Source organism: Chaetodon trifascialis, chromosome 3 (assembly GCF_039877785.1).
Source record: "Chaetodon trifascialis isolate fChaTrf1 chromosome 3, fChaTrf1.hap1, whole genome shotgun sequence".
Lineage (NCBI taxonomy): Eukaryota > Metazoa > Chordata > Actinopteri > Chaetodontiformes > Chaetodontidae > Chaetodon > Chaetodon trifascialis.
The window spans coordinates 12,317,211-12,333,198 of NC_092058.1; the positions used below are offsets into that span (position 1 = coordinate 12,317,211).

General features: G+C 41.7%; 1 protein-coding gene across 2 annotated transcripts in view; it reads right to left on the minus strand.

The window, feature by feature from the left end:
* Window positions 1-15,988, minus strand: part of kcnab2a (potassium voltage-gated channel subfamily A regulatory beta subunit 2a) — an 84,709-nt gene that overhangs the window by 41,520 nt on the left and 27,201 nt on the right. For both annotated transcript variants that reach the window (XM_070959336.1, XM_070959335.1), the window contains exons 2-3: window positions 10,349-10,517; window positions 8,035-8,076 (exon numbers count right to left, since the gene is read on the minus strand). In XM_070959336.1, coding sequence (XP_070815437.1) covers window positions 8,035-8,076; window positions 10,349-10,425 — 119 coding nt within the window. In that variant the 5' untranslated portion in view covers window positions 10,426-10,517. The remainder of the gene's footprint in view (window positions 1-8,034; window positions 8,077-10,348; window positions 10,518-15,988) is intronic.

The following is a 15,988-nucleotide window of genomic DNA, read 5'->3' on the forward strand; positions in this document are numbered from 1 at the left end:
TAAACGCTTAGAAAAATAACTGGCAGATTAATTTATAATTAAAATAATCCGTTTCAGCCCTGATCTTCATTTGTCAATATTTTTTCATACTAACAATGAATCGCCTTTTTTTTTTTTTTTTTTTTTTTTTTTAGTAAACTGTTTAGATTTTACAGCCCCCAAATTTACTGTGAGTCTAAGATATTCGAATCAACCCACTAGGCAGATGTTTCCAGCACAGAAAGCTCTTAAAAACCCACCGTACACTGCCTGACCAACACTAACCAGCAGACAGAAATAGTGTCTGGTGAATATGGTCGAGCATGTAGCAGCTAAAAACACATTCTACTGAGAACAGACATCAAATACTGATCTCATTCATCAGGTGGCCATGACATACACACACAAAAAAATGCTAATGCTCCTCCATCTCTGCAGCTTATGCAAATTACCTTTCAACATGCCTGTGATGAGGTGTGCAAGCATAAGGCTTTTTTTTTCTTTTTGGGGGGGTTTCCTGACCCCTAGTGGCTAAACCTCAGGTAAAGCACCTTCACTAAAAACAGCTAAAACAAAGCATTAAGTCACTGTCTAATCAATGCTATTTAAAGATATTCAAACTTTGAGATACATTTCATTATGTACAGGTGAAAAACTGTTTTAGTCAAATTAACCCACATATAATGTGCCCACCAGCACAGCTTTTGACAATGGGCAGGAAAGGTGTACTGGACATCGAGGGACAGGTTATGGTCAAACGTAGCTTTGCATGTATGAATGCCTAAGTGGTGGTCATTTCCATGTCCATTAGTGTTAAGTCACTCCAGAAATCTATACCCTGCCAATCAAGCTCCATATAGCTCAAACAGGAGACACAAGGCTTCCTGTCTCGCCTCGCAGAACTTGAGCTGGCTCCTTTCCTCGCCGCCTGGCTCTTTCAGTCGGAGGACATGGACACTAGGGAAAGTTTTCCGGTGTCCAAATGGGCCTGCTGAGTTGTGGTATTTTGTTTCAAGGGCAACATAATGGAAATACAGGAATCCTTTTCCTTAATTCACATTTCATAATATTTTTCAGCTTAAAACCACATGATCAGGAATATTTGTAAGACTAAGGGTGGCTTAGAGTACTCACTCACATGGACTCATATGAGGATTAGATAAAAGACCATCTGATAGGTCTGTCAAAAAGAGTGTGCAGGTATGTGTGCAGAGAGTAGCCAGAGTTAAAAAGAAGAGAGGGATACGATAATGTAAACTTTTTGCCTGTGTTTGTTAAGAGGTGATGGCAGCGGCAAGAATGGTTAAATGTGGCTGAGCAGCAATGCTGGCCCGTCTTCCTGACCACACACCTGAAATAATGATGAGTTTGACTCAGAGGTTGCGTGTACTTGCTGACCCAATTGCAGCACTAATTACAGAACTGCGGGTGATCACGATAGAAGAAACAGCAGTTCCCGGCAGGATTTCCTCCTTAAGATGAGCTAATACTCTTGTGGTCAACCAATCCCAATAATTAAACACAACACTGCAAAGAAATATCATGAATCACTCATAGGTTTGTTACTAGATCTATTAGGCTGAACAGAAGAAGACAAAAAGCTTAAACAGCTTCAGTGTTAATGACACGTAACCAGTATTGATGGTCACTGTAGGAGCCTTTCTGAGGTTTGTAAGTAAATAACCACACAGACTCTTTGCAATATTAACTTCCTTTCTACATGCACACTTGGAAAGCTGCACCCAAGCCCGTCATGGGCCGGTGACTGAGCTTTACACAACAGGGAGGCAACTACGGGCAAGGTAACATGTTGGCGGTGGTGACATACTACACTGCCTGTAGACAACAGTACGACTTGGTCACCCCAGGCATGGCGACAGCAGCCAGCCATACTTGCGTTCTGGTCACTGGCCTCTGTCAAAAACAACAGCAGCCATGCCTGTGTGTGATGAAAGTTATCCATGTCCATGACAATAACAACATCAGCCTAACAAGCCTCATTAGCCGACACAACAGCCGCTAGGCTTGCTGCAATGGCTCATGGATCCTTTGAACAGCAACAGTCCATAAAATAGCCTGTTTGGTTTGCTGTCATTGGGTTGCTGGCAGAGAAGATGAGCAAATGTTTCAAGTTTTGTCTCTTATGGTGCATTAGTTGTTCATTTCATAGTTGTTAATAGAGCATTTGTGAGATATAAAAAAACTGTATATACATAAGCACATTAACTCAGGTCTCGGCCTTCGACTTTTTAACACTGGTGCAACAACCTATGTAACAAAGACTTTTTCAGATAAACCAACAAGATTTAAAATCTTCTTTTTAGCTTAGGAAGTGGGAGAATTTCATTTCATCTCATACAAAACACTTCACTGAAGAATTTTCAAAATACTTTTTTTCCACATGCCTGCCCGTGAAGGTGTGCAGCATTAATCATCACTGAGTTTAAACACTAGAATAAGGCAAGAAAACACTACAACTCTGACAAATCTGTAAAAAAACAAACCTACATTACAATATTCTAAGAGCCAAAATCATAAACAATATCTCACTAGATATTAGGCTATCTCTATATCATCGACATCTCTCAGTTCTACTTGGAAAACACACAAAGGATTTATTTCTGGTCTCTACGACAGGAGCACACAGCCAGAAAAGAAGAGAAGCTATCTACAAGATCAAGGGGAAAAGGAAAAGAAAGTCTGAGTGAGATTTTAAGGGGCCAGGTAACTCCTTACGGAGCAGTCTGTCCTTCCAATGTAGTTGGGCAAATATGCCACCGACCTAGATGATTAAAATAAAACCTGAGCCCCAGTACCTTTGCATGAGTGCAGTCTGACCAGAGGACAGAGAGAGACTGAACAGCTACTAACAAAGAAGACACATGAAAATGTCTGTAAGGGAGGATCTGTTTCTGATGAGACAATTTATTTAACAGCAAAGGTATAAAACTGTGATTTTTGAGGCCAACCTCAACAAAAACACAGATATGATGGCACACACCTGTTCAGTAGACCCTCGAGTATTTGACCTCCCTCGACCACAAAGCTGCTCTCACCTGCTGGTTCTCAGCCTCTCTGTCCAGGTCTCGGGAGAATCCGAGTCGAGCTCTGGCTCCCTCTTACCTGTACTTCATGCCTGTCTGATAGGACACACACTCCTCCATGGCCAGGCCATTCATCTTCAGGAAGTCTTCCATGTTCTTAATCTGAGCAGCGACTCTCTGTTCCCGGAGTCTCTGCAGCTCAGCCTGGTCGGGGGGCCTGGCTGGCGGCTGATTCAGCCCCTGGTCCGAGTGGTAGCGGTTGATTCCGCTCCGGATGCTGTCGCTGTATGACATAGACAGCATCTTGCCGCTGCCGCTGCTGCTGCTCTTCCGAACACCGCTGCCTGGCGCTGCCGGTTTGGGGATCTGCAGGTTTTCAGGAGGACAGTAACTGGACTTGTGTTTGCCGGGAGCCCCCCGGGGGCCACCAGCGTACCCTCCCGCAAACATGCCCCCCTCCCCGCCCTCGTTCTCCTCCTCCTCCTCCTTGTGATGCTGAGGCGACCCGTGCAGTGAAGAATAAAGTAGGGACACGGACGGAACGAGGAGCCGGTAGGGCACAGCCACCTCCTTAAATAGCACCTGCTCCCATAAAAAAACAGCTCTCCTGCTTGGGGCAGCACACGGCCATGCATCCTGTAATCAGAGTCGCACAACATAGCCCCACACCACCCTCCCCTGACAGGTACACAATGGCAGGGTTACACTGATAGGGAGCTTTCAGGTGACTTGTTGGTGATTAAGGAGCAGGACCAAAGAGGGCGCATGCCATCTGCAAAGGGGAGGCATTCAAACATGCACCAAGCAAGAGGATGGGAACACATTCCTGGTCTAACTCAGACAACTAGAGGGAGAGCCAAGAGATAAACTTTCTGAGAGTCGTCTGCGATACAATTTGAGTGTATCCCACAAAAAGGTACAAGTCCATCCGGACTGGAAGGAAGAGATGGGCACAAGAGCTAAAAGAATCCTCAAACAACTGCCTGATAAGGACTTGCCATTGGTTCTTTAATAAAGACTTGAGCTTCATTTCAGGTTCAGGGAGCTGCGTGTCCCTTTTCAAAAAGTACTTGTGTCAAGCACTCAGTCTTTTCTTCTTCTGTTAAATACACACATTTTCTTAAGCAATTGGATTCCTTGAAGATTCAGCCTCACAGTGTTGTGCTGAATGTAATCAGTAGAGGGCAGCACTGCGTCCACCATCACTATAAGAATGCAACTTAGTGCTGAGAGAACTACTGGGCACTGACCAGGAAGCCACTTTCTTAGTAAATGCATGTACAGTACACTGAGAATACAATTTCATATTAATACATGAACACATAACACTGTGACCTGCAGACCAATGTTATTTAAACACACATATACTCTAAATACGACTTCTATGGAAAAATGAAATATAGAGAAAAGTTTGACAATTCTTTTCTATAATAATAATAATAACGGTAAATAAATTCTTGTAGCTATTCATGGGGGGAAAAAAACAAACAAAAAAAAAAAAGCAGATGAAGAAGCATAAAAATACTCCATATCCATGTTTATGATTTTGAAATTATGGAGTTCTAGACAACCTATTAATTAAATATTAACATAACCTTATATTATGGATCAATCTGAAATCGTTTAGTGAGATTTACCCTAGCATCTTAATAAGGGCAATTATGAAATAATTAAATTAAATAATAATTAAATAATTACTACACTAACTCCACAATCTATCTTATGATCTGTACCCTCAGAAGGAATTACTTTCATCTTGGGTCATAATGCCTTTTTTTTTTTTTTGCCTTGTCTTTTTTTTTTTGTAATTACTTCAGAATAAAGAAATGGATTTCTTTCCTGCTGGTTTGAAATATGCTATAAGCTCTAGACTCTATCAATCCTTTAAAAAATCTATTAACAAATACAACACTTGAATGGCACTTTCTTTGGCTCTGTAACATATAGCACATGGAGCTACCACAACACTGACATCAAACTGACTTTTCAAACTAAAATGTTAAAATAATTCCAACACTATCTGTTTGAAATTCCAACAGGGAGTAAAAAAATCTGTCGAACCACTAGCGCCGTCATGTCATGAAACGACGTGGATCTCTCCCACAAATTAATTTTGTGTATTAATTCCAAATCTCCCAAACAGCTGGTTTCCTCACATAGAGGCAGAAGACATAAATAAAGGAGGAGACTTCAAGCTAGGCAGCATGCATCCACACACCCACACACACACTCCTGATCACTCTGCCAACCCTTTACACACAAAAACATACGCTCACACAAACACACTCCTCATGTGGTCAAGAGTGCACGTCTTTCCTCAAACTCACCCGATTTCTTGGGGGTCGGCTCATGAGCGAGGTTGTGGGGTTCCAGTCTGCTCTTATAAACACACACTGCAGACAGTGATGAAGCAGGTCCACCCAAACTGGGAGTGTCTTACTAGGAAACGTCTAAACCAATTAGTGAATAAGAGAGTGCATCCCTTCCCTCCCCTCACCACTTGGACCATACTCTATCACCACAACCAACACCTCTCCTCCTCCCTTCCCTGTGAGATCTCATGGAAGAAATCCATTTATGTCGTTTAGAGGCCCGTCTTGTTTCTGCTAACCGCAGCAAATAATATCAGCCCTGAATTATTCACCAAAGCTTTTGCGCTAAAAGCCTCTGATTGTTGTTCCACAGGAAAGAATACTAAGAGCTGGACAATAATGAGGGCCTGAGTGTTGTGCGCAGATGACACACACACACAAACACACACAGTGTCAAGCAAGCACATCTTGTATGCACGTATGTACAGACACACACACACACATACACACAAAAAGACAAACCACATACATTTTAAGTACTCTCTGCCTGGGGCGTTACAAAAACCACACCGGGTTAGGACGCCTCGCAGCATCTCAGCAGCCTTATGTTCAGGTCAAGGTCAAAATCAGAACGTCACATAATAACGAAACCTCTAAACACAGAAGTGTCAAGCATCCGAATTAAGTATATACAATTATAGCACAACATCAGCCACTGATTTCACACATACTTGGCAGCATTAAGTAACAATATCTCAACACTGTGCACTAAAATCGTAAAACCACCCATGCTCTATATTTATATGTATTTATATATTTTATATGTGGCCTCTCCAGGGTTTCTGCAGGGTTCACAAAGTGTATTATCTGTTTCAGAGTCATACTGGCCCAAATATATGGTACAATGGAAAACCTGTATGGCCTTGAATCATTCATTATGTCTTTTCAGTGCAGCATATAAAAATAACTCTATTAAAACGGAATAATCGGTGATTCGTTGAAGTTCCTGCTCACATGTACATTGATGAAATATGTTTGGACACACTGCCACCGCAGATACATGACGTATTGCTTTGAGCTGGTCTTTGTGATTGTAGGACTCAAGTTCTGACCCACCTGGACACTTTGCTAGTCACAAAGTTGGCCTTAATATCAACTCTATGAGCAAAAGCAATCCTTAAATTTGAGTAGTTTGACTCAATTTGGTAAAATCATGTTTTCAAAGTAGACATTGAACTTGTGTTGTGTACCTGCGACACGTGTAACACATTAAATGTGTTAAAAGCACTTGCTTTAAGAATTTCTTTTGCATTATCAATGCTCCAGGCATGAGACATGCAGCGGTCAGAGGTCAACGACCTTCATCATCGGAAAGCACTCTTGAAACGAACGTTTTAACGATGGCCAGAGCCGGAAATACTTCACTAAAAGCATTCTTGGTACAGAATCATGAAGGTTAACGTAAAAAGGCTGTGAACAGACCACATCACAGACAGACAGAATAGTGCTGATCTACAACTCAAGATGGAGAGTAAAGAAAAATGGAAAAAAAAGGACAAAATGTACACACCAGATAATGATAATCATAAAGATGAGACGGGGTTGAGATTAAGTTCTACCAACACATGTCAACTTGAATTCCATCGTATTTCCAAAGTTCATTTGCATCCTACAGTAGCACGTAGTGGTACATGTGTTAGCCAGCACGGTTCCAGTATTAGCATTTGTGTGTTGCAGTATAGCAGAGACTGAAAAGAATAAAACTTGCCTCCTCTGCATCAGCCCATCACTGTCAAAGTGATACACAGAGATGGGGGGCTTAATCGATCCCTCTCACATAGACCAGGGGAGCAGCTAGTGGGACGGTTTGCACTTTAAAAGGACAGAAACGTGCGAGGCGGCAAGATAAAAATCCGATAGTGAGCTCATTACAAGCATATCCACATAGTCAGGGGTTTTTCGAACTGGATCAGCAGAATGAAGCCTGATATAAGATCATAAAACATGATCACAGACTAAAGCAGCAGAAAGACAGACTGACCATCTAAAAAGGCTCAGTACTAGAAGACTGAGTACAGCAGCCCTACTCTATGAGAACTTTATCTCATCCCCAACACTGATCACAACGGTCCCTCTGACAGATCAGGTTGAAGTCCCATGAGGTCAAACAGGATTACAGTTTAATATAGAAATGATGAATAAAGGAAATGATCTGCTTACTCATGCACAAGTAAAAAAAAACAAGAAACAAGTGCTTCTTAGTCTTAGCTTCTTCGTCTCTTATGCTGAAGTTTGACAAGAACAACAGCGGGTGTCTCAAGTGTCACTGCTGGGTGAAAAAAGGGAAGAAATCATTCAAACTCCGACAGTTTTTGTTGATTCGAAGGTTTTGTGAGCAACCTTGCAACAAAATCCATCATCTCCCCTATCAGGTTTAAGCTGGATAGTGCATTGCCAGCTAAATAGTATATGGTAAGTGTTATCTATGCTGCAGAGGTTTACTAATGGATGCGTGGTTTTAAATGACAGAACAGCAAGTCCCAACAGCAAGGTTATTATAGAGAAATCAAACAAAAAGAAAACACAAAATGTTATACTCACTGCACATAAATACAAAAATACACAGATGAAAACATACATAGAAAATCCTGCTTTGCCACAACAAACAGTGACTGGTGGACACAGAGACAGACAGGTACCTGTAGAACTGCAGCTGTCGTTTGGGGCTCCCATAACGAGCGCTGAAGACATCAGGGGAAAGGAGGAAAAAGGAAAGCTCTGGTTAATACAAGCAGGAAAGGGAAGAGGTTAGCAGCGGGGAAAATTAGATACAGACATTATGCAGACGAAGGAAGATGACAGTTAGCCAAAGATGGCGCAAAATACAGAGTAAAGCAGGAGTAAAGAGAAAATACTGCATCAGACATGACAAACACATGTAGTGTATTAAATATAGCATTGACTAAGCTTTGTTTTATCTGTGCTCACTGGATTAAGTTATGCATGACAATGTGACACTTCAGGCCTGCAACACACAATCACTGCATCATCTTCACAAAAGTAGTAGAATAAATGATCCTGCATGAAAGGTGCAGTTATTTCTGCATGTTTCTTCAATCTTCAAGGTGTTTGCACAAATTCCAAACTTTTCTAGATCTGAAAATAATCAAATTTTTCAACAGACATTTCCTGACTCTCATGCCAATATACAAAGCTTAATCTTAATTACCTCCAGCTACCTGATCTCACAGTGTCTACATTGGGTACATGTTTATGCTCATAACCAGATTTTAATATACCAAGATATTGGTAGTTTACATATGCATTACAATGTTTTGTCTTTTCTTCTAATGCACGCCTGTAAGATACAGACCAATACAAGCCAAACAGCACATTCGCAATCCTGAAATGAAGTGTGTGCCAACAAAGTTATTGTTCAAGATCAAGATCAAGATCAAGTTATGATCTTTCAGTTCATCAAACACTTGAAAAAATCTTATTTTGATAGCTGTTAATCAATCTAATTTCAAACACACTGAACATTTCCTAGTTACAATAAAACAATCCAAATGGAGCTCTTCAGTCTAGACTATAAGTCACTCATCTTGGCAATGCAGTAGTTACATCTTCAACCTGCACTTGTTTTAAGAGGAGGCTTTCTGTATTAGGCAACACTTCAGCATCCATTATTTAATCCTGTTTGTTTCATATGGAGTGCTTCCCTCTAATATCTTGAATAGAAGAGGAGAAGGCTGTGCATTATATAATTAAAGTTTTGATCAAGCCAGCATGAGATATTTGATGGTGTTACCATTGGGAAAAGGCAGTGGAACATTTTAAGCTTTCGCATGAAAATGTGTGGCAAAGTAGCAGATGTGAAAACAGCATAGTGACCATTATGGGCTGCTGCACTGCGTCTCAACGTCCCACAATATTATTCCCAGTGAGGACAGATGAAAATGTCGTGTCAAAATCTCATCAACTTCTATTGTTATTTTACTCAAGTCTATAAAAGACAAGAGTCCAATAGCTGTCCAGTCGCTTTAGTAAAATATCACAGAACCTATAGCTGACAGCCGCTGCACCCCATCTGTCCATGTGAGACACAGCCGTAAAGCTGCTTGACAGGAACAGTGGAACAGATGCTTCTTAAGATGATGAGTCTCTGGCGCCACATGCTGGTGAACCATTAGACTGCAGGATAATCTGTACAAATTAGGCACGGGTGTCCACGCTGCTCAGTAAACGCAACTCACGATGTGGTGAGTGATGATTAAAAATGCTGTGATGTACCTGCAAGTGTTGGCTGCCATAATTTAGGGGACTTGTTTCAAACTTTAGGGGCAGCAAGTCCATCTGTTGTCCCCAACTCATTTGTAAAATTTATTCAGCATAAGACAAAATGGTGTGTGCATTCATTGGGGTTAGGCAGGTAGTGGTTAAACCTCCAGGGAATAAACACAAATATGCAAATGTGCATGTGTGACAGAGAGACAGTTTGTGTACTTCTTTGGTTGCGCTTCAATTATTATTTCCTGTGCATCGGGCTTGTTATGTTGAGATCTTAACACAAATCAACAAATAGTGATTAAGGTTTTGATTGTGGCAGGGTTTTAGGTGATAATTAGAATAATACAGCATTCGATGGGTCTCAGTGTTAATGAATGTTAATCTCTCCACAAAAATCTTTTTCAATGCACACAAAAACATTTATTCCTATATATAACAGAATATTTCTGGGTGTATTTATTAATATCAAAACTCATCTGATTCCATAAAGCAACTATAAGACCCTTAGTACAGTATAGAAGCAGCTTCATCAGATTTCCAGTATTGTTCACCAGACACAGCTTCACAGGTTACAAACTGCATTTACTAAGAAAGCAGCTTGGTAAAGAGCAGTTGCACTAGTATGATCAATCATTTATTGGTGCTTCTTTGTATACAAATCTCCAAACAGTCTGTTCATCGATGTGTTGTCATGTGTTGTGTGTATACGGTATATCAACTCACCTATAGATCATGCCGGGAGAGCCAGGCTGTCGGAGGGAGAGGCGAGCGGGGGAGTCTGTGGTAGATTCAGGATACATGGAGGCAGGAGGGAGGGGCGTGTGGCCGGCCTGCCAGGGGTGGTGTTATTTCACCGGGACCACAGGGTACAGTTCACCACCAATCAGGGCCTCTGGAAAGGAGAGAGTGCCAGATGGTGAGGAGGTTGGTTTCTGCCACAATACAACTTCAGTGTTTCCCCACAATGATGCTATAATTGGGCAGCCCTCTCAGATATACTTCAAAGCAGCAATTCAGAACCTCCATCCGTTTTTCCAGTCAGAAAATACTGAATGTTTTGCTCGCTGTAATGCTGAGTGGATCACCGTCAAGAATTGTGGTCAAACATGTCATCATTTTTACCCATTCATTCTCCTAAGTAAGACGTTATATTAATCATAGTGATGGATTAAATGGGCTTTAGAAGACAAACAGGCAAAAAGAAAGGCTGCAACATGTTACGCCAGGAGGCTTCTCACATTAACTGAGCATAAATTCCATCTTACTGCTGGCTACAGTAAGCAATTAAGTATGTTCGGCCACTCACGTTAAAAGTCTGCCAATGAAAATATCAAACATATTTGATAATGATCAACACGTCCCAGACAAGGTCAGGAGCATGAGAGGGTAATTAAACAATGCTGCGCCAACCCTCCCACAGCAATGGGGAGACAGGGCTCTATGCTAACCCTGCCTGGAATGATCTAACTGGCCATCCAGTTGACCATTGGCCACAAGCAAGATGGATCTCAAGCCAATGGACTGCGCAAGTGTAGTGCAAGATGTGAGGGAGGTTAAGTGCAGCAATGACCACAAAGTCCATTAGCTAACCTCACAGGGGACTAGACTCAGAGTTGCTTCAACTATTTCCTGCCAAAACTTCAAATGTTGCAGAATGGTAATTACCAAAAGACAATCCAATAAATGTGGCACTTGGAGCTTTTATTTTGGTCTTATTTGGCACCAGCTGAAATATAAAACAATTTTTACAAAAACTATAGAAAAATTTTAGTCAGGTAGAGAGGAGGTGAGGGCAAGCAAAGTTATTCACCTTTTTCAAAGGATTGCTGCATGCCTCCACCACCAGATGGAGTCACGTCCTCACTCTGCAGACATGAGCTGAATGAATAAACCATCAGACCAATGCAGCCTCTGTAGTTTCCCACAGCTTTACCATACAGATTTAAACATCTTCACTGTAAAGGCTTTGCATACCAGTCTGGAATAATCAGAACAACCATTTGCCTACAGATATAGAATCGCAACACAAACGCGCTGGTCCTGCAGTAAAAACGCTGCAGAAAGTCAGGCAGCTACAACATGCAGCCCACACGAACACATGAAGATCTTTATCCTACTTCATCATCATGCTGTGCCTGCTGTGCACTGTACATATGTGGGTGCACGACAGCCAATTCTAGCCGATCCACTGCTTAGAGCGACGTGATTCTATGAATAATTCAAAGTGTCTGCCCAAGAAGCAGGCCACTGCTGTAGAGAGGGCTACAGCAAGGGAGCTGGGCATCAATGAGGGTTGGGCAGGGTGGGTTAGGTATACACAGACGCCATTAACACACATTTAGAATACCTCCTCAGAGTATTTCAAGTGAACACCACAGCCTGACAGGGAGAGGAGAGGCACTGCTGATCTTTTAGACCAGTTTACTGTAGTGGATAAAATCAAATAAGGAGAGCTGCAGAAAGCGTGGCATCTATGTCACCCTGACAAAGCTGTGAGCTGAGCGGCACCATGCTACCCTATTTCACCAGTGGCTGCACTCACGTGAGTCATGCCTCATAGCCGACAACGTAATGTTAACATGAAGGTGACTTTCTCCTCTCATCAATTTCCAAGGAAGCGAATAAGGTGTCCCACGTTCTCAAGGACTCATTTAACGGTCCCTGCTCAATTCATTTCAATCATGCCTCTGTGGAACACCAGTCATACCTGCTATCAGGTGATGATGATGATGCCATGACCCTGACGGGTAAAAGGCATGGTAGTAGATCTACGACACAACACAGCACAGTGCAGCTGGATTATCTTCCATGTGCCAATGTGGATCAGTGGTGGGTTGGGGGAATGGGGGTGGCTAGGAAATCATACTGTCTATGATTCAAATCTATTGTGAGGATTTGCTGCTTTTCTCCAAATAATGTGGTAATAAATTGCACATGTAAGTATATATAAAATCATCATGATACTCTGCAAGCCTTAGGAAGTGCAGTATAACACTAACTGCTTTGTCCTTTGATGAAGGTCTTGGTGCCTTTAACTGTGCACTGATTTCCAGAACAACCATAGGGGAGCAAGCACACGTTCAGGATAAAGACGAGAAAGTCCCAAAAGAAGAGCGATCATATTTATAAGGAAGCAGTTTGATCTTATATAAAACACAGTATTAAACATCAAATAATATTCTGCAAATCATGCAGAAAAGGAATGAGTAACAGTAATCTGCTTCATTACGGTGAGCAGAATTTCTATATGCAAGCATAAGTGCCCACAACTTCATTTGTCATCAAGAGTCTAACTACAGTTAAGTACAGCCAGAGTCATCGAAGTTAACCACACACAACTTTATTACCATTTTTAGCAGCACCACTTTAAATATAAGAACTTATACTGCAAGGATATGACACTGATCAAAGTAGATGACATCAAAGATTTTCACAAGCCAGGCAAATTAAAATTCACCAACACAATAAGAACATGCAACTCATGCGTTGCTGTTGCTTTCGAGTCAATTACACAAAAAAATTACATCATATCAATTGAGCAACACCGCCCACATTTTTAACATAAAGCAACTTAACCAGCCCCATTACATCATGAAACCATAACCCTGCAGTGAAGTGATTTTGAAGTGAGCAGTGGCGTGGAACCTGACCTGTCCAATTAGTGCACGACTGCAGAAATTAGGAAAACTACCACATGGGGTCTTCTAAGCTCCACTGCCCACTTTTGCCTTTTCTGCAGTTTAATGTAGTAGGTTCTCAGCTGTTGTAACTCATTTAGATACTGCACAAAGCATTTTGCGTTTCCGCCTGATGATGCGTTTACACCAGACCACTGTAGAGCAATGCACCAGTCTCACAGAGATGCTTGTAGTGAGCTGCAGTTTGAGAGGATGCTGCTGCTGACTGCAGCAATGCGGTACACTACAGACTCATCCTGGCTCAAGTTAGAGGGCTCAGATTTACTGCAATAATGGTCCAAGGTGCACTTTGCAGATTAAACTGCAGACAGAGACAGAGAAGGAGACATGAAGCTCAAAGAATAGAGCAGAGAGAAAGAAGCTGATATTGGAGTCCAAACACACAGTAGCCACCTGGATCCTGATTTAAAAACTCTAAGATTTGAGAGAATAAATAGGAAAATGTTCATTCAACATTAAAAAGCATCACTACGCTTGCAGTTAATAAGGACTCTCAGTACTTACTTGCTCCTGTTACCATTTCTTCTTAATATGTGCGGAAAGGTACAATATTTTGAGGCCAATTTTGTTTTGTCAGGGACAGAGGACTCACTCAGTGTCCAGGGATCTGATGGGCCTTCAGAATGGACTTCCTAGTTTGTATTTCATTGTCTCACCAGTACCCTGTGGCAAGTAGCAACACGCCCACACCAACACAGCCCTTTGCATTTTCTACCCAGTGTTGTTGTTGATCTGAACAGGACCCGAGCGCATGAAGAGTAATATTGTATGTTTACAATGTCATTTCAAATTGTTTTACTGCAATACAGCACAGAGGAATGAGTGATATTTATCTATTCACCTAAATAAGAAGAAAGAGAAATATGCACTTTATTCCCTTATTCCTACCAGTATTTCACATTACTACAAAGATAACCCATAACAACGCTGCAGGTTTATGGCAAAATTCAAATTACAACATATTTTTGCACTTTGTAGCACTTAGTAAGAGTTTATATTAATCACAGTGTCTGTGTCGACTAGACAGAGACAGAAGACACAAAGAATTTCCAACTGAAGTTCATCTCTGAAGTAACAATAACTCATTAGCGCTTTATCAGACACAAAATACGTTAGCAACTTGTGCGTCATCTGGTTTATACAGATAGAGATATTTCAAGGATTTTTTAAACTGTTAAATATTGTTATCAATATCAGATTCTAAACTCCATTTTAGCTAGAATATAGACTCCAGATGTATTATACTACAGCTGGAAAGAGGTGACGCTCAAAGAAGAAAGACTGGATGGAACAGTGACATGGTGCCATGCCGAACCAGACGAGCTGAATTCATGAAAAACATGCATCTCCATAGTCTCTGTTAAGCTTGTCTCATACACCTCAGTCTCTTCCAAACAAAATGCAAAACTGAGTCACAAAAGGCAGCTCTTCATGCTTTCCATCCATAAATCCACCTACACCCAGCCTGAGTGAATTCCCTCTTGAGACAGGGCTTACGTGAGCAAGGCAAGCAGGCAAGCAGGCAGGCAGGCAGGCAGGCAGGCAGGCAGGCAGGCAGGCAGGCAGGCAGGCAGGCAGTGCTGGCCTGGAAAGCATAGCACGGTGTTGTGTAGTATGTTGGCAGCTGTGGAAAACACACACAGACCCAAGCAGATGGCTGTGGAAGAGGGAGACAGGCTAACAGACGAGAACTGCCGGGGATATCCTACATGGGAGTTCAGTCAGGCAGAGAGTGAGAGAGAGGAGCTAACCTAACCTCGTTCTCCGCCAGGCAACAAAGAGGATTCAGTCGGAATCTCCTCTTCTTCTTCTTCTTCCTCCTCAGCGACATTAATCAAAGGATCAAAGTCAAAACCGTGCAAAGATGTGAATCCGCTTCAGCGCATCATCTCTACTCTCATCATCACATAGTTTGAGGTTTTATAAATGGTCTCCTCTCTGCTAAGCTGTGAAGGGTCCTTGATTAGAGAAACAGTGCAGGTCACTGGCTGCCAACAGAGAAAAAAAATCTAACAGCAATTTGCATAAATAGCCTATTTATACAGCAAACTCCAGATACAAATCCTCCTGCCCCCAGTTAAAAGAAGTTAAAAGCACAACTGTGAGCTCTGCTGTTAGGAATCATTAAATTGTAGGACGGCTGCAGCTGTTTTACACACAGAGGTTTACCACATATTATGGTCAAACTTTACGCCATGCCCATCATGTGACTGGGCATGGCATGACCTGCAAAGGTCTAATGTAGGGCATTCAAGATAGAAGTAATCATCCTCAAGACTTCAATTATATCAAACCCTATTTTTGATACTATTTGTGGACTGTGTTTGTATTTTCAGTAACAGCCATTCAGTGTATTTGTATAAAGATCAGGTGAGGCTTGTGCACTTTATCTTAAAATGATTTTCAGTATATATTTTGGAGACCTTGTACATTTTAAAACTTTTGTCAGATAATGTTAGATTAGCTAAATTTGATCCTGTTTTAGAACTAAGGCGTACACATGATCGAGCTCTTTGTGCATAGCCAAGCAATGAAGCATCCCCATGAAGTCTAGTACATATCCCCCACTACCTGGTTATTATACAGTATGAGATGTATGGTCCCAGGTTGCCTGTATCATTGACAGCATGAAGATGAATCAGCACACTGTGTGTCCTTGCTCAAC